At 33.8% G+C, this 19,774-nt stretch overlaps 1 protein-coding gene and 1 long non-coding RNA gene across 2 annotated transcripts; both read left to right on the top strand.

Moving 5' to 3' along the window:
• Window positions 1-1,813: 1,813 nt before the first annotated feature.
• Window positions 1,814-8,216, top strand: LOC139493412 (toll-like receptor 4). Its single transcript, XM_071281803.1, has 2 exons — window positions 1,814-1,911; window positions 5,431-8,216. Exon 2 carries the CDS (start codon window positions 5,440-5,442, stop codon window positions 7,924-7,926), a length of 2,487 nt encoding a protein of 828 aa, XP_071137904.1. The 5' UTR covers window positions 1,814-1,911; window positions 5,431-5,439; the 3' UTR covers window positions 7,927-8,216.
• A 6,839-nt stretch (window positions 8,217-15,055) lies between these two features.
• Window positions 15,056-16,836, top strand: LOC139492342 (uncharacterized). Its single transcript, XR_011656799.1, has 2 exons — window positions 15,056-15,300; window positions 16,742-16,836. It is a non-coding gene; the product is annotated as an uncharacterized lncRNA (long non-coding RNA).
• The last annotated feature ends 2,938 nt before the right edge of the window (window positions 16,837-19,774 follow it).

Genomic DNA, 19,774 nt, shown 5'->3' with positions numbered 1-19,774 from the left:
GTTGTTGTTTTTAAATAAAACTAACTATAACTGAATTAAAGAAAATGATTGAATAGACAACCTGGGACCAAGAGACTGTATTTTATAAGTCCAAGATGCGACAAATTGTCATTAAATATATAAATAAATAAATAATTAACTGGAGACTTGTTTCTGACTATTAAACAGTACTAAATTTGAAGAAAATGTTATCGGAAAAAGATCCGCCATATACGACCAACAAATAAAATTCAGATAACCAATTGGATGTTTGACAGTGTGTTCTGACAAAAAGAGTTCTCTGTTTTTTTTTCCATAGGGTTCTATGTTAAACACTAAAAATTAGCAATGCCGTTTTGTTAATACTCAATCTTAAAGTTCAAGACTGTCAAGGAGGAGAAACTTATTGCATGGATTACCAATGGTTCTGATCAAATATGTTCCACAACTTTGAATAGCATCAAAACTCAAAATTAGGAAGATGACAGAATTGGTTGAGGCTTACAAAAAAAGATCTGCGGAAAGCAATGACAGAAAGAAGACCTTATTCGCTTGCGAGGACATACAATCATTTTAAGATTGCCAGACAGCCTGTATGGGAAAACAAGACTTTGATAGAACAATACAAATATTTTGCCAGATTCCGCCGATCCAGAAAAATTTCAAGCGATAGGTGTAGGTAAACAAAAACTAAAGACAAATACTTAAAAACGAATTTAAAAGGTATTGAAATAGAATGTCAAAAATATGTTAAACTTTTAGGGGTAACAATAGATTTTAAACTAAACTTGAATTGAAAAACACCTGACAAAATTGGGGAAAATTAAATTATTCATTATTCTTTCCTGGGGCCGTATGCATAAAACATCTTAACTTAAGTGTTCCTTAAACTTTCTCTAATTACCGTATGATATATATTAGCTCAACACATGTACTCATCCGTGTAAACGTTTGTTATGATTATTTACATTGATTGATACATTCTTTTATTTTTAAGAGCTGGGGTTATATTGAAACCGGTATGTAAAACAATTCAATAGTACGTAACATAGTACAATGTTGAAACAGATAAAAAAAAGATTGGCGCATAAGACAAAAGGTAGATGTTTTGATGGATGAGCATAGGAAGAAAAAAATATTTGTAAACCAAAACTTTCCCCTATTTAATCTTTAATTCATCTTTCATGGATGTAATATTTTCTGGAGACAACAAAATGTTTTAAACTCTAACAAAACATAATAAAGGTTTCAATGAAGTAGCACCAGTGCAGGATTGTAAGCATGTGCTACATGTAACAAATAATTTTAAAAAACACCTTTTTTCAATCAGATTTTTACTAAACCTTCAGCTTTTTATGGGCAGCCGTCCTCCCCTTCTTGAAAATTTGCTTACATTTTCTTTTTGTGGTTTTAAAAATCTATTTCAATTTGAAATAAACATTTTCATCACTTGCCTTTTACAACAAAAAAGGGGGTGGGGGCTAGGAACAATTTTCCACGAATCCATACAAAAATTCGGACATTTTTCAAAGGTCCTACAATCTTTACTAAAACACTTTATTACGGTAACAACGATACAGTTTATGACACGATGTTAATTGGAGTTAATTCAATTTCATAAAAGATTCCCAATCATTTCCTTTAAATTAAAATTAGAAAAGAGTGTGGTAGTTTTACAAAGAAGATTCTCAATTATTATATTTTATGTATTTTGATTTGAAAAAAACCAGATCAATCTGAAATGAACGAGGACACGATTAACAATGTATCAAGACTTTTAGAAAACTTATTTACTGTAAATAAATATTGCAAGTACTCAACGGGTTCCGGTAAGGAAAGAGCATCTTCAAAATAAAGATCTATTTTGGTGTAAAATCCTCCATGGTTATTAATCTGATTTAATGTTATATAAATTGTCGATCGGAGAACAAGGTAATTTATAATTTACATAGTTTCCCCTAAAAGTAAAATAGCTTTATATCATTTTCAATGATAATAAAAATATTTTTTAATAATAATGATGCTGCTATTTTAAATTACAAAATAAATGAAAGAATAGATAAAATTAAAAAAATAAACGAAATATGTATTTTCATACGGCTTTTTAAATTACGTCTTTATCAGGCCACTATCAAGTATACGCCTGCTGCCTGTGTTGTTTATCCACCAGACCTACGTCATTATCATCTAAGAATCTTGAATTTTCTTATAATGTTGTTAATGATACCTTATACTACAAAAAATAAAGATTTTGCAAACAAATTTCATAAAAAATAGATTCCAAGTCCACTTGTATTTGTAGTATTTGTATTCTTATCCATCTGATGAGTTAAGCCTCTTTCAACTGATTTTTATAGTTCGTACTTATGTTGTACTGTAACAGCACTGTCCCAGGTAACGGGGGAGGGTTGGGATCCCGCTAACATGTTTTGGGGATCCCGCTAACATGTTTAACCCCGCCACATTCTGTATGTATGTGCCTGTCCCATGTCAGGAAACTGTAATTCAGTGGTTGTCGTTTGTTTATGTGTTACATATTTGTTTTTCGTTCATTTTTTGTACATAAATTAGGCCTTTAGTTTTCTCGTTTGAATTGTTTTAAATTGTCATTTCGGGGCCTTTTATAGCTGACTGTGCGGTATGGGCTTTGATCATTGTTGAAGGCCGTACAGTGACCTATCGTTGTTAATTTCTGTGTCACTTGGTCTCTTGTGGAGAGTTGTCTCATTGGCAATCATACCAGATCTTCTTTTTTTATATAAACCTTTTCCTTTTTAAAGCTTAAAAATTCTATCAATACTAGCAAAATTCTTTGCATCTTTACATATTTTTTTATAAATTAAATAAATGTGTTAGGATGGTGTTTGGACAAATATAGTTAAGACTATTCAAAGATAGCTTGTTTTACTCACAAAGACATGCTTTAGACACGTCCTAAACCATCCTAAATCCGAAGACATATCTTAGGACATTTTCTATGATATTGTCATTGACATGGCCCACGGTGACGAGTTTTACACATGGAAATATGAACAAAAAATAATTATCACAGAAGAACATTTATTCATTAATGTATGGTGCGAATTATCATTTTCAATCACTTTTCTTCTTATCAAACGGTATACAAGTATTGTACAGGAGATACGGATAAAGCTTGATGAGACAGAATATCCCCTCAACTCAAAGGGCAAAACGACAGCTTGATGTCAATAGATAAACTATACAAAATGTTAATCTTTAAATCATCACCAAGTCTAAAGAAATTGGGATCAACATCAACCATTCTGTAATAATATGCATTCAGTTATGACATTAGACATTGACTGAAGTAATTTCTGACATGAGACATATACATTTGGTTATAACATTAGACATCGACTAAGGTTGGTTCTAACATGAGACTACTAACATTTATATACGGTATAAGACATCGACTTAAGTGGTGTCTGACAAGAGTCAAATAAAATATAGATGTGATATAAGACGCCGACTGAAGTGTTTTTGCACATGAGACTGATAACATTTGCTTATGGCATACGACACCGACTAAAGTGGTTTCTCACATGAGACCATAACATTTAGAAAAGACATAAGACACTGACTAAAGCAGTTTCTAATATGAAATAACATTTAGTTATGACATACAATACCTATAACATTTAAATATGACATATGATACCGACTTTAGTGTTTTTTGACATGTGGCCAATAATGTTTTGAAATGACAAAAGACACCGCATCAATTGGTTTCTAACGTGAAACCGATAACATTTTTAAAATTATGACAAAAGTCACCGATATCTTATATATATATATATATATATATATATCCGGCGAGGGAAGAACCAAAAATTTGCGAAAGCAAATTTTAATATCTAACATTGTTGGGTTGATGTTTAGACGAGTTATATATATACGTCAGTGACAACTCTACAACAGATGTATCCATCGGATCGCCATCAATGATGGTGATACATGGCTGTGTACATAATGTATATACAACTCGTCTAAACATCAACCCAACAATGTTAGATCTGTAAATTTGCTTTCGCAAATTTTTGGTTCTTCCCTCGCCGGGATTCGAACCCATGCTACTGTGATATCGTGACACCAAATCGCCTGCACTGCAGCCGTCCCGCTAGACCACACGACCACCTAGGCTCTCAAAAAAAGAGCTTTCGCTGGCCGTGTGTTACCTTTCCTCGTCAGTTTTAATCTAGCGGCGTACTGCAGTACATGATATATAAGGCATGAAGATGTAATTGTTACAGATCAGCTAAATTATCTATAGTAAAGGATCCTATATATATATAACTCGTCTAAACATCAACCCAACAATGTTAGATCTGTAAATTTGCTTTCGCAAATTTTTGGTTCTTCCCTCGCCGGGATTCGAACCCATGCTACTGTGATATCGTGACACCAAATCGCCAGCACTGCAGCCGTCCCGCTAGACCACACGACCACCTGGGCTCTCAAAAAAAGAGCTTTCGCTGGCCGTGTGTTACCTTTCCTCGTCAGTTTTAATCTAGCAGCGTACTACAGTACATGATATATAAGGCATGAAGATGTTATTGTTACAGATCAGCTAAATTATCTATAGTAAAGGATCCTACAAATTAATGTAATATACAGTCACAGAAAATAATTATATTTATAAGTACGTCTGAGTCAGTGACAACTCTACAACAGATGTATTCATCGGATCGCCATCAATAATGGTGATACATGGCTGTGTACATAATGTATATACAACTCGTCTAAACATCAACCCAACAATGTTAGATCTGTAAATTTGCTTTCGCAAATTTTTGGTTCTTCCCTCGCCGGGATTCGAACCCATGCTACTGTGATATCGTGACACCAAATCGCCTGCACTGCAGCCGTCCCGCTAGACCACACGACCACCTGGGCTCTAAAAAAAAGAGCTTTCGCTGGCCGTGTGTTACCTTTCCTCGTCAGTTTTAATCTAGCGGCGTACTACAGTACATGATATATAAGGCATGAAGATGTATATATATGACATCAAACATGAACTTAAGTGGTTTCTAATATGAGACTAATAACATTACGTTATGACATGAGACACTAGCTAATGTGATGTCTGACATGAGACCAATATCATTAGGTAATAACATACAATACCGACTAAAGTGGATTCTAACCTCAGACCAATTACATTTAGTTATGACATATAACGAACGACTAAAGTGGTTTGAGACATGAGACTAATTGCATTTAGCCATGATATTAGACACCGACTGTTTACATTACACTTGCAAACTTTGGTCCGTCAGATATACGATGCATACTATTTATATAAATATATAGGAGGTAAATATTTTAAAATCCAATGTACCATATGTTTTTTTCATTAAAATTTATAGTACTGTTTTACTTTTTATTCACCTCATGATAGGTTGTACTGAGTATTATAATTATATTTTGTAGATTGAAATAATGTTCCTCATGATCAACCTTATGTTTGTATACCTCACTGTCGGCCATGTCAGTACAGATGCTGCAAGAGGGAGGAAATGTTACTTTTCAGCAAAATGTCGTTGTTTCTCTTTTTTACCGACACCATACTACAACGCAGTATGTTCCCATTCAACGTTGCATGTCATTCCAGTCTTCAAAGATAACATACGCAGCATCGATTTAAGTTATAATCGTATACAAAAAATACAAAACAGACATTTTAGTTACAATGGCAATCTGAAGGAATTAAATCTGTCACACAACAAGATAAAAACATTATCAAAGTACTCTTTTTATGGACTGCGAAAATTGTCAAAGCTGATTGTAAGCCAAAATGCAATAGACAGTGTAGAAACTAACACATTTTTCTATTTACAGTCTTTGGCATATTTAGACATGAAACAAACTAAAATCAATATTTCAACTCTGCAATCTCTTCCGTTGCTTAAAACATTAAGGATGGACTTTATACTAAATGAGAGTAACAGTTTATCATTTAAACTTTTGCATTTAAAACATCTTGACCTGTCAGGATTGTCTGGTAGATGTGAGGCTAGAACATTGACCGAGGATGTGTTCAAATTTATTCCTAACATAGAGGATCTTAACTTTTCCGCGTGTAAAATCAATTGGATCTATAAGGGAACTTTTCAATTCATGAGGAATCTTTCAATATTGAACTTATCTTATAATCCTTGCCTTAAATTTTCAGGGGTTGAAAATGTAACCCAGGATTTGTCATACACTTCTATCAAGATTTTAAAGTTGACTAAAATTCATAAAACATTTGTTATGAATACGATGATCAAACGATCACATTTAAGACACTTGAAGAAAACAAATCTTACAGAAATACACGTCAATAGTAATAGGATACAAAAAGTGGAGAAAGGGGCATTACTTTATCTACCGAGTTCAATTCGTACTATATCCATGTCCGATAATGAATTCTCATACGGCGATTACCTTTCGGAGATTATGGTTGTACCAGTTGAACATGTAAACATTTCCGAATTGTTTAAATCTCATATTCCTTCAAACCACGAGGAACGATGCGACCACCGAAATGAAATTAATTTTCCGGAAGAGGAAGTCGAAAAACACATTTCATCAATACGACCAAATTTTGTTCCGTTGCCACACAGGCTGAAATCATTTGTCTACAGAAAATGTTTGATTCGATACGAAATACCAGCAATGAATTTGTCGGAAAATTCGATCGAGTATCTTGATGGTCATCAGAATATGTTCTACTCTTTGATAGGTCCATTGTGTCCCCTCGATCACGTAACATATCTGGATCTGTCTGATAATATGAGTTCTAATATATCAAAAGTGTTCTTCCAGTGTACTCCCAATTTAAAGATACTGCGGTTACAAAATAATCTTTTAGGATTTGTTCTGCCTGATGATGTTAACGGTGAAGTATTACATCATGTTTCACATCTTAGAGAAATAAACCTATCCGAAAATAGAATACCAACATTACCATATCATTTTTTTAAGGCACAAGTTTCAGTTCGACGTTTATACTTAGATGGTAACTTGTTAGATTATCTTATATTCAAGATTGACCATATGAAGAACCTTGATTTTTTAGGTCTATCTAACAACCGATTTTCGTATTTGGATAAACCAGCAAGGAATCAGTTAGAAACTGTATTAAAGAATAACAAAAATCTAAGCATTGATATAAGTGGAAATCCTCTAAAGTGTACGTGTGATACCAAAGATTTTATACAATGGATGGGAAACACGAAGATTCTATTTAATAACCTGCATTTCTACACGTGCAGATTGTCTACCGATAAAAAACAAAACTTAAATAATCCAAAGCGTTTATATGAAGTTTTGCAAAAGGAATGTGCCTCTTACACATCCTTAGTTATAGGATTACTATCCTTGGTTGTTTTGTTTGTTTCCATTCTGACTTTTGGGTTAGTGTACAGACACAGGTGGAGGATTCGATATATGTACTACATGGTTAAAATAAGATATTTTGAAACTAAGCAAAAGACTCACGAGAAGAAGATATACAGTTATGATGCTTTTGTTTCATACGAAAGTAATGATCGATCATTTGTCCATGGACAACTTCTTCGAAAACTAGAGAACGATGCCGGATTGAAATTATGCATTCATCAAAGAGATTTTCTCCCGGGACGGGATATTGCAGAAAATATAACTTCTGCTATTCACGACAGTCGCAAAATTGTCGTCATAATGTCTCAAAACTATTTAGATTCATATTGGTGTATGTTCGAATATAACATGGCCAGAGTAGAAAGTATTTATTCAAGAAACAAAGAACATATTTTGTTCCTAGTTTTCTTGCAACAAATGTCACCTGGAAGTTTGCCATTACTTGTTTTAGAACTTGTACAGTCACAATCGTACATAGAATACCCTAACGATGAATATGGAGACACAGTTTTCTGGGAAAAACTGAAGGAAGTTTTGACATAGACGCCAAAGGCCTGCAATTAACGATGATTTGTTGAACCTAAAGCTGTCTCAATTTCTTTCAAATTTGACACTGGGTCAGCGAAAATAGATGTTTTCAATTTGGTCAAAATATTCCCAATCAAAAGAAGAGTAGGGATTTTTTTCAAACTTACATTCAAGAAGATTTATAAGTGATTGATGTTTCTAATGTGAATCCTTTTTTTTGGAATTTTTAGGAAACTTTTGAGAATTGTTTGATTTTTTTTTTCGTTGAAAGGAGTTTCAAATTTAGTAAATAAAGTTTCTTTCAACATTGTTTTAGTTTTTTCACAGAAAAGGAAGGATCGGTTTCTTTAAATCGATGCTTAACGTCAACTGAAAGTTGGGACAATGATTTAAGATTTTCAAATGCCATCCTACTGTCATCTTTCCATTGCAGAACACCATTTGATTATCTATAATATGGCGTTCTCTAGTTACATTTGAAAAGTAGGCTATAGCTAAAGCTTGTGTAAATAATGGCAAACTTACTTATTCATATGAACGCATCAATTTCAATGTTATGAGTGAACTGCCCACGGTCAATTGGGGTTGATTATAGGGGGGGGGGGGGGAGAAGGGGACGCATTAATATAAAAAAATTATAGCACCAATTGGAAGATCATGTATAGTCATATAACTGAAATATATCCCAAGAAATATATTTGTGAAAAAAAGATTGACATTATTACATGATAGGTATTACGATCGATTTAAAAAGTGATCCTTTAAATTATATTGATTTAGTTTCACACCTCATTACTGACACTTTTGATATCGCCAAAGATTCCATTTTTCTATGGACAATTGGCCATAAGTACAAATTCTGACATGATTTGGTGTGAAACTGAAAACAAATTCTTGTATCTTTAACCTGACTTGTCATTCGGTATATTTTCGCTAATTTGCCTTATCATTTATAACTTGACATATGAATGATAATTTAAGTTTGTGAATACTACCTCATACTTCATTATTTGTTTTTGTTTTTCATGTATTGTATTCATAATGAGTTCCTAAATACTCAAATGCTAAACAATATATTCCACGTGAACTAATGGACGGCATTAAGTGTTTTTATTGATTCATATTGATTTTATAAAATTAATACCCTTTGAATTTTATAAAATGTCAATCTTTTTATCTTTTTTCTTGGCAAGATATAGGAGTTCAGAATATTCCTTATGTTTAATAAATAATTTATTAAAACAGAAATGACTGACAACAAACAGATAGTCAGAAAATGTTTACATATATGACAAAATTGAGGTTTGAGGTATTCGTCAATGATCGATACAGGAACCAAACAACAGAAATAATCAAAACACATAGAGTGCTACAAACGGTCTTCAACAATACACAGAAATTATTCACTAATGAAAAATTGACGTTTAAAGAAATGTTATAGATAAACACATTTAAACTGCATCCTGCATCAAAACTGTGACGATGAAGTGTATATTGCACTTGAATTATCTATAATGTAATGGAGGAAATACAGTTTGAGTGTTTAACCTAAAGTGGAATTTGAATGAGATCAATTGGTCTGTTTTGTGTAGGCTTTAAAAAAAACTGTGTTTGGCTTTCCCCTCTTTTTGTCACGATCGTGTCTGCATAAGGTTATATAGTTTTGGATATTCCCAAATAAGGTTATAATAGAATCGCATCACTTGAACATTGAAATCATATCAGATGTGTTTTTTTTACATATATTATCTCCATAGTTGTGCATATAAGAGCCACTATACACCTTATCGCTATTAGCCTACTCGGCCGGCCGACTCGATATAAGGTTATAATAGAATCGCATCACTTGAACATTGAAATCATATCAGATGTGTTTTTTTTTACATATATTATCTCCATAGTTGTGCATATAAGAGCCACTATACACCTTATCGCTATTAGCCTACTCGGCCGGCCGACCCGGCCGCTTGACCTTTTGACGCATACAACAATCACTTTTCCATTGTGGCGTCAGATATTTTGTTTTATGACGTAAAAGTTTTACGGGAACCTGTGTGATATCCAGTAATGGCGGACAAATAGCGATAAGGTGTTTACTATCTTCTATGTTTGTATTTATCACGAATTTGATTCTGTTATTATATATATAGATTTGTTTGAAGTGATAAAATATTAAACAATAGTCTTTTCTTTATGTATCGTTAGAGTAAAATTGATACATGAAAAGTAAACTACATTACGATATTATACAGGAAATCAATAAAAAAAAATGTAACACAAATACAGAACTCGTAGTAACTCGAATGCTTTAGCGCACTCTGTCGGGTAGTGTATTTATGAAGCGATCGATATTGAGTTGGAATTGAATAACTGGCTAAGTAGGGTTGAACCCCAAAAGGGGAAGTCCATAGAAATTGATCCGATGATTTTACAGATCGACGAATCCAGGAGTGTGTTGTTACAATGAATAACTTAGAATTGGAGGACATCTTGGGGGAATATCCGGTGAAAGTATTGTGTGCTGATGAATTACCATCATGTATCGAAAGGAGACCACAGTCCTTTGTGGTTAACTCCGATCCGTGTTCAGACGTGGGTTCTCGTTGGCTTGTGTTTCATTTTCCCGAGATTGGACCGAGTGAATTTTTTGATTCCCTTGGAGAAAAACCGGAGAAGTATCAACGACGGTTGAAAAACGTATTGATTGCTAATGGACCGCAGTACCTGTATACCCCAAATCAATTACAGCCATCAAACAGCACTTCCTGTGGATACTATTGCATTCATTTTATCCGTTCGCGTTATAGATATGAGTCCTTTTAAGATGTTATGAAAAAATTCACTTCCGTGAATTTAATGGCAAATGATAAAACAGTGATGAAATTGATAAGAGAGGGACATTAGTTTGAATACAGACCAATTAGAATGGAAAGAGTTGATAGTCAACAAAGTGAAAAATGGCATTTTCTTGGAAGTCGATGTCCTAAATCAGAGATTGTCATATTTCTGCCAGATGTGTGTCGTGTTTGTTATCATTATTACGTCAATCGCTAACCTTACGATGCATAACAATAAGAGTGAACTGTGGATCTCGTTACTGAGTAGTTCGATTGGATATGCCTTACCCAGTGCAACTTTAAAAGGGTCGAAAATATAAGAGAGGAGAACAAAAAAATCATTATGTTTCCGTTCTTTCCCTGCTCCAGCATGGTGATTAGTGGACAGACCGGAAGTGGGAAAACACGCTTCGTTTTTAAATTGCTGCAACACTTAAATGTGATGTATGGAAAAGATCCTCCTGATAAAATACTTTACTGTTACGGTATACATTAAGACCTTTTTGATGACATGGAGAAGACTATTACAGGGATAACCTTTTTAAAGGGGATTCCTACGCCTGATATAATTGATGATTTTACGCGGGAAAAGCGTCATCGTCTCGTGATTATTGACGATTTAGGACATGAAGTTGTGAGGAATCAGGAGATGGAACTCATTTTCACGCAAGGATGCCATCACAGAAAATTGTCCTGTATTTTTCTTAATCAAAATCTATACCTGGGTGGCAGTAAAGCTAGAACCATTGCATTGAATACGACGTACTTGATATTAATGAAAAACCTGAGGGATGTAACAGACTATTGGTCATATTGTATTATATATGTTTATTATTTACAAATTGCCTACTTCATTTTCTTTAATATTACATCAATCAACTAAATCAAAATCAATCATATTATGTACTTTGTTTAACCTATTTTGAATTTACTTTACATTATGTTTGAAAATTATATTATAATTATTCTGCTCATTCTGGGCGCCGTGATTGGCAAATAAAATATTTGTTTGTTGTTTGTTTGTTTGTTTTGTTGTATCTCAAATATCTATGATGGGCAGACAAATTTATCCGGGAAGAAGACATCTGTTGATGGAAGCTTATCGAGATGCAAACTCGAAGCCATTTGGTTATTTAGTTCTTGATCTGGCGGCGCACGTCAGTGATACTTACAGATTGAGGACTCGTGTGTTTCCAAATGAAGATACTATCATTTACGTGCCCAAACATTCATAAGAGACTGTAAGAGGTGCTGAAGAGAAAGATGAACCAACTTTTAATAAATCAAACCCACTTTCTGGAATTGATACAAACTAGCTCCAAACTACAGAGAAAAGCTTTATTCAAAACTGTTGACAAATTACAGTTGAGAGCATTAAGTGAAATAACCCATAACGTGATCAAAGGAACTGTTATCTTATCTCCGGGGGATAAAAAGAAATTGAAGAAATATAAAAGGATTATAACGATCCTACGGAGGAAAACTACAACTAGAAGGACAAGTTAAAAGTTCTTGATCGTGCTCCATCGGTCATCGTTTTGCTGTTGAGAGCTGTGGACACCAAATTATGGAGAAAATGATACTATTACCGTATGAAAAGTATGAGAAATTACAGACTAGATCCTTACGGGTAGATCAATCTACCAAACTAATTGACGGCGGTGGTCTTAACACTGGTGAAAAAATAGAACGGCAATTAGGACCACCTGGAACTTTAGAGAAAAGAAAAGTCAGCAGAGGAATGAAACGCAAATTGACTCTGAACGAAAGAGAGAATAAGACAGAAAAAGGGAAATCGGAAACTTCAGGAGAGTCAATGGATAGGAATATTCATTGGATTTCTTTCAAATGATAAGAAAAAAAAATAAAAAATCTTAAACCACCTACATGTATGTGTAGCAGGTCTCAAGTCCTGAACCAGATCTGGTATCTGGAAGTGTGAGAGAGATTAATCCGAACACCACTTTCTAGTGTGTGACGTCACGTCCACCTTGGAGGGTAGCATGGTCCAATATTTAGGTATAGCGTCCGCGCCTAAGCCCAACTATAGCCTCTGCACCCAAATATGGTGTTAGTGTGAGTCATATCCTTAGGTATGCATCCCCAAGTCAAGTCCAACTCTGATGTCCGTGCTGAGGCCCAACTATAGCGTACGCGCGCAAGTCTAACTATAACGTCTCGTGTCCCGATTTCAGGTCCAAATATGGAGTTGTTGTCCCGATGTCCGAGTTTTGGGGCTTGTAGAACGCATACAACACTACTCATAACGCGGAAGCCATTTTTTCCGTCTAGATTTTCCCCCCGAAATGTGCTCTCAACAATTTCAGCAAGTAACTCATATATAGCCTTGCATACTTGTATTACTTCTTATAATAAATGTATGAAATAAACACTTACCTTCACTTTTGCATGTATATTCCAGGTTTATATTCCTTAGAAAGACTTAAATCCAAGCAATTTTGCCAGGAGTGCAGACGCTCATATTGACATCTCGCATCATGGCCGATAATCAATACCAGCATGCAACAGCCTAGCAAGTAAAAATGCGGGGACCATCTCAGGGTCAAATATTGTACATAAGGTCGTCCCAAAATGCATTGAACGTCCAAAATAATTTGGTGTTCCAACCCCCGGAACCCCAGGGGTTCGCCACTGTGTAACGCGTATTCTCCTACTTTGGCTAACGTTATATGTTTTAAATAAGCTATGCTACAATTTTCTCAGTTTTAAAATATTCAATGTACTATACAAGAAGACCTTGATCTACGTTCAATCCAGGAGAAGTTTGAACTGTTGAACTGTTGAAATTGCAGTGCGAGTGCAAAACTAACGTTTGTAAACAATGAATGACGTCATGTCTACATCCAGTCACACAAACGTTTTACAATAGGCAATTGTATGTTCCACATTGACGCGCTTTTATGATTACGATAATAACATCAACGGCAAAATTTTGAGACAACAGCAGAGAAAATATGGCAGCCACTTGCAGAAAGTCTTAAAGTTACAGAAACAGACGATTGCTACGACAAGTCAGAGATGGATGCAGATCCTTTTCGAATCATCTACGGATTGCTATTGTTCATGTATGTTTAACAAATGTTTGTCTTCTTCCATCACAAGTTTTATTTTGTGAACATTTGGACAGATCATTTATTTTGCCGTGATATTTTGTCTTCTTTTTTGAAAAAAAACTAGGCTTATTTCAATGCACTTTTTTGAGTGCTAAATCAATAATTAGTATCAGAACACAAATACACACTTTGTGTAACTATTAAGAAAATGAATTCAATAAAAACGTGTAAAATGTAAGTCTAGTAGAGTCATAGAGATTGCTTCTATAGTTGAAAGGATAAAAATTTTATCCCTCCATGAACATGGAATTTTGTATTAACTTTTTACAGGCAAAACTTATAATAAATAGTGAAAAATGGTATAGAATATTACACAATACAGAAATGAACAAACCACATTCAGACCTTTTATAAGTTGAACATTATTTTTTATTGCCTTCTAAATCTTCCTGTTTTGACCGGTCTTGTCTTGGTTTTCTTACTGCAAATGAAACTGCATGTCACACATTGGAACGACACACGATTAAACCGACACATAATTATTGAGCAATATTTTGTATAAAAAATCTTTATTTCAAGAGGATTATCCCAATAGTTAAAAATAATCCTACTGAGATTCCTAAAAAAAATTAACATATTTATAAAGTACATGTATTAAAAATGTGCTTAATGTCCAGTCGCAAATATTACATGCATGTTCAAATCAATTGTTAGGTAAGTACAATAGGTAAGTCCTGTAATACATAGATGTCATCTGGGGTGAAAGAAGGTAAAAGAAACTTGGACTTCCACTGGACAATGAAAGCATATTCAATAGGGACAGGAATTTGCCCTGCTGCATGTTCAGACAAAAGGCCACCGACGGCCCCTCACAGAGTTGTTGCAATAGTTCTTAACCAGCAGAGATCATGGCACTCTCTTTCTAAAGGGGCTTCCGATCAAACGTGACCAATCTCACTGTCACATTTGTTCAAAATTATTTATCCCGCACAATTTTACTATCAATATTTTTACTATTTTTACTGTATTACATACACATTATCCTTTAGGATACAGACTTGCATTACTGGTGACATTTCCTTAGTAGAATGTGTTCACATATGAAAAAAATCTTGTCCTTATGTCCAACGTATGTGTCAATTGCTCCCTCGACAGTATTTTGTAAATCATCGATACAATCTTTATCTCATGATGTACTTTTTCAAAGGACAATTTATAAAGTGTTACGTCCATAAATAATACCATAAAATGCATGTTGGGGAAAAACAACTTTTCATAAATTCATGCAAAATATGTGATGCAGTATCTATTGTTATAGGCATCAAAAAATTGATCCCATCAGAACACACAGACTAAGTCTATGAGAAAAATAAAGTCTTATAGATCAACAACTAAAAACTGTAATGAACAGATAAAATACATGATAGAGATAGAACTGGTATGAAAGGTGACAGTAGAACATTGAAATAATTTGAAAGGTAGGTATAGCTTTACACTCAATTATGAATTTTTTAAGTAAGTATTTGCAGTTTTTCCTATTATTTTATTTTAATAACATGAAATGTTGTAGTGTGTTCATGGGACAAAAAACAACAACGAGAAATTCAAAAGAATAAAGAGCAGCAATACAATTCTACAATAATTGAAAGATGTCATTAAAGTTAACAAAAAAGGCTATGGGAAGTGAATATCCGTACACACAACTTCTCGGTTAACTGTTTCACAGATTGCATTGATATTGTGCTCGAATAATCAGATTATGTTAATACATATGTGTTTTGGTGCCAATCCAAAGATGAGTGTTACAGCAGGACATAGTTTAACTTAGGAACCTAAAGGAAATATGAACAAAGATCTCCTTTTCTGAAACTGAATAACAGATTTAAAAGATAATATAATGAGAATTGCCACTGCTACTTATAATGAAAAATTCCACAAAAAGAATTTTTATGCCCCACCTACGATAGTAGAGGGGCATTGTGTTTTCTGGTCTGTGCGTCCGTCCGTCCGTCCGTCTGTCCGTTCGTTCGTCCGTCCGTCTGTCCCGCTTCAGGTTAAAGGTTTTGGTCAAGGTAGTTTTTGATGAAGTTTAAGTCCAATCGACTTCAAACTTAGTACACATGTCCCCTATGATATGATCTTTCTAATTTTAATGCCAAATTAGAGTTTTTACCCCAATTTCATGGTCCACTGAACATGGAAAATGATAGTGCAAGTGGGGCATTCGTGTACTGAGGACACATTCTTGTTCTTTTTATTTTTAAACTGCTGTATAGTGTAAAAAATAATGAAAAGTTGTAGGATTGCCAATGAGACAACTATCCACCAAATTTGAGACGATGTGGATGTGAACAATAATATACAACTGTGCAGACTTCAACAATGAGAAAACCCATACCGTATTGTCGGCTACAAAAGACCAAGACATAAACGATATATGAAATAATTCAATGTAGAAAAATCAACGACCTAATGTATAACAAAACAATTTAAGAATTTTAAAGTGCAGCCCGTATTGAAAACATGGAAATATGCCATGAACCCAGACTTGGGGCGCTAAAATTCTTCTCAAAATCGTATAAGATCCGGTCCTTAAGTCATAAAACTTTTCACAGTGCTCGAAACATGAAATACAGCATTTGATTGGTTGATTCGTTCATTCTGGGTACAAGTAAAAAAAAATGACTCGGAAGTTTTATGCCTTCATGGCCAGTTTTCAAGTAGGTAAATCAAAAATTATTCCATTCTTTTTTTTTCATTTTTCTCCATGTATAATATGAACCTTGTATAATTAACGTTATGCTACCTTTAGCAATGCATGTACACTGATTCACATTATGTCATGGTTGACCTATGTTTGATCTTTTATTGGACTTTAACAAAAATGATAAATGTTATAATCCACTTTTTCTTTTCCAGAAACAAGTTGGCAAAGATATATATCACATGCATTGGAAGAGCAGTGGAAAATAACATTGAAGGAGAATTATGAAACAGTGATTAAAACATCAAATGAAGAGAGAGAAAACCCCATTTTTATGCCCCACCTACGATAGTAGAGGGGCATTATGTTTTCTGGTCTGTGGCTCCGTTCGTTCGTTCGTCCGTCCGTCCGTCCGTCCGTTCGTTCGTTCGTCCCGCTTCAGGTTAAAGTTTTTGGTCGAAGTAGTTTTTGATGAAGTTGAAGTCCAATCAACTTGAAACTTAGTATATATGTTCCTTATTATATGATCTTTCTACTTTTAATGTCAAATTAGAGTTCTGACCCCAATTTCACGGTCCACTGAACATAGAAAATGATAGTGCAAGTGGGGCATCCATGTACTGGGGACACATTCTTGTTTACTCTTTTAGGCTGTTCAATCTTAAGACTACTGTTTATTGTATTTGCAATGGAGGTTATTGCAGTTGATAAGAAGATAAAATTAAAAATTTAAGTTCCTAAGCTTGTTTTATTCAGTCAAAAAAATCAATTTTGATAAGCAAACCATGTATGTTCAAAAATGACAAAAGTGTATATATATGTACCAAATTACCTCCGTCAGACATTAATCAGTCTGTTGGAAATCAGACGTCTTTAGATTTTTATACTTTTACAAAATGTACCTCTGTATGTATGTCTGTAAGATTCAAATCTATCACAGTTTTCTGAGGAACTACAAATCAAGAGTTTCTTAAAGTCATCAGTCCTCATTTGAACATGCTATACTGAGTAATGTAGTGAATATCTCACCCTTTCAACATTTATACAACTATGCTGATCATAACACCCTCTCAAAAACAGGTACTACTTTGGAATCAGTTATTAAACCCTTAGAGGAAGACAGTAATTCCCTAATCTCATGGTTCTCTTTCAACAAAATGCAGGCAAACCCAGAAAAATTCCAGGCAATTTCCATAGGTAAAAAAACACACACTCAAAATATTACTTTCAACCTAAATGGATTCAACATAAATTGTGACGACGAAGTGAAACTTCTCGGTGTAACAATAGACTTTAAACTGGATTTCAATACTCACATCTCAAATATTTGCAAAAAAGCTGCACGACAACTAAACGTTCTAAAAAGAATTGGCACTCATCTCACCAGACTTTCAAAACTTACAATATACCACTCATTTATCATGTCAAACCTCAGCTACTGTCCTCTTACATGGCACTTCTGCAGTGAACAAAACACAAAGAAAATAGAAAAAATAAAGAAAGAGCACTCAGATTTATTTATGACGACTACACAAATTCTTACAATACACTTCTTGAACAATCTAAGCTACCAGCACTAAAAATCAGAAGATTGAGAACCATGGCATTAGAGACATATAAAATAATAAATAAATCAAGTCCAGAATTCCTACATAATTTAGTAAATATTAAAGAAAATTCATATAACTTCAGGTACAAAGGCATAGCAGAAATACCACGGCCAAAAACAACAAGGTATGGTAAGAAAAGCTTTAGTTGTGAGGCAGCAAAACTCTGGAACTCCTTGCCAAATGAGGCAAGGAGCTTATCAACTTTTGGCCAGTTCATTTTTATCTCCACCTGGTGTTTTTCAGAAAAATGTACATGCAGTTCTTGTAAATAATGTACTTACTTGCTGCCACATAACTTGACCTCGAAGCCTGCTGTTTGTTTGTTTTTTTTTTGTTTTTTTTTTTTTTTTTTTTTATGTTTTATCTTTTTGCAGTTATTTTTATTTTTTATTTAGCCATTTATTTCTTTTGCTTATGCATTACCATTGCTATAGCTGCATGCAGTCTTTTGTTTGTGCTTAAAGTGTTTAAGTTTGCATGTGCTACTGCTATATAAATACTATGTGCTACTGTATATGTGCTGATATTAGACATTTGTTTTAATCTATCTTGCTTAGCTTTTATTCTGCGTGTGCTATCTATGTATTAATATATATATGTGATGTCTGTCTGTATTTTTGTGTTGTATGTGTATCAGATGTTATTACATGTATGTTTTGTTTATTAATATCAGTCGGTTAAAGAGCTCTTAAGAGCTCATGTTCTCTGTTATTATGTATATATATGCAACCCGACTTTAAATAAAGATTACTTTACTTTTACTTTACCGTTAACAGGATGCCTCAATATTGTAACACCAAATTTTATATATTTTATTAGTAAAATACACTCCGCAGTTAAGGTTTATAGGAAAGAGTACAAGAGTTACGCATACCTAAGTTACTGTTGACAATACACACATTAATACAAGTGAATGAAATTGCAGCATGATTAATGTATACGAAAAAAAAAATCTGTCAATAAATTTATTTAACCATTAAAAATCTAACAATGGGCATATGATTGGAAATTTATTTATGAGAAATAAGACTGGAAAAGTGGTCGTATTCTGATTATTCCCTCAGCACACAGCATTAAGGAGAAATGACATAGACTGCTCAGTCTGAAGGTACCTGGTCATGTAGAGGGACATGTCTTATAGCAGATTCTCTCCTTTGAACTAGCATGTTAATAAGTAGCTCAGTGCATTATTGGTCTAGTTCTGTACAAAATAGGTTAATTACATTGTATTTCTATCTGAGTATCATTTCCTCTTCCTGCACTCAACTTGCCACTGGATCACATAACATCCATCCAACCATCCATCTTCTCAAAAGTAATATACCGAGTTCCAATGTTCAATTCTTGTTCAATATGTTCTGATTTGACTCAAGCAAGATACAAATACATGTAATATGGTATTGTCAAATAGAAGTATTAATAAGATCTTACTAAAAACATAAACCTTATAAAATAACCAAACAAGATGCAATTCTGACAATAAATATGATATAAAGCCAGAATATTAAAAAAAAAAGCTTAAGTAACTGTCGAAGAGCTTGAACTAATTAAAGCAAAACCAAATCAGGACAAAAAATAATCAAGAAATAAGAAAAAAACATAACGAAAACATCAACATGTCACGATATAGAAAATGAA

Source organism: Mytilus edulis, chromosome 10 (assembly GCF_963676685.1).
Source record: "Mytilus edulis chromosome 10, xbMytEdul2.2, whole genome shotgun sequence".
NCBI classification, from domain to species: domain Eukaryota; kingdom Metazoa; phylum Mollusca; class Bivalvia; order Mytilida; family Mytilidae; genus Mytilus; species Mytilus edulis.
Note: the sequence above shows the minus strand (reverse complement) of the source record. Positions and strands in the feature narration are given on the sequence as shown.

What these genes read in the sequence shown, in the direction of transcription:
- LOC139493412 (XM_071281803.1), top strand. Translation starts at nt 5,440, where the DNA reads ATGTTCCTCATGATCAACCTTATGTTTGTATACCTCACTGTCGGCCAT.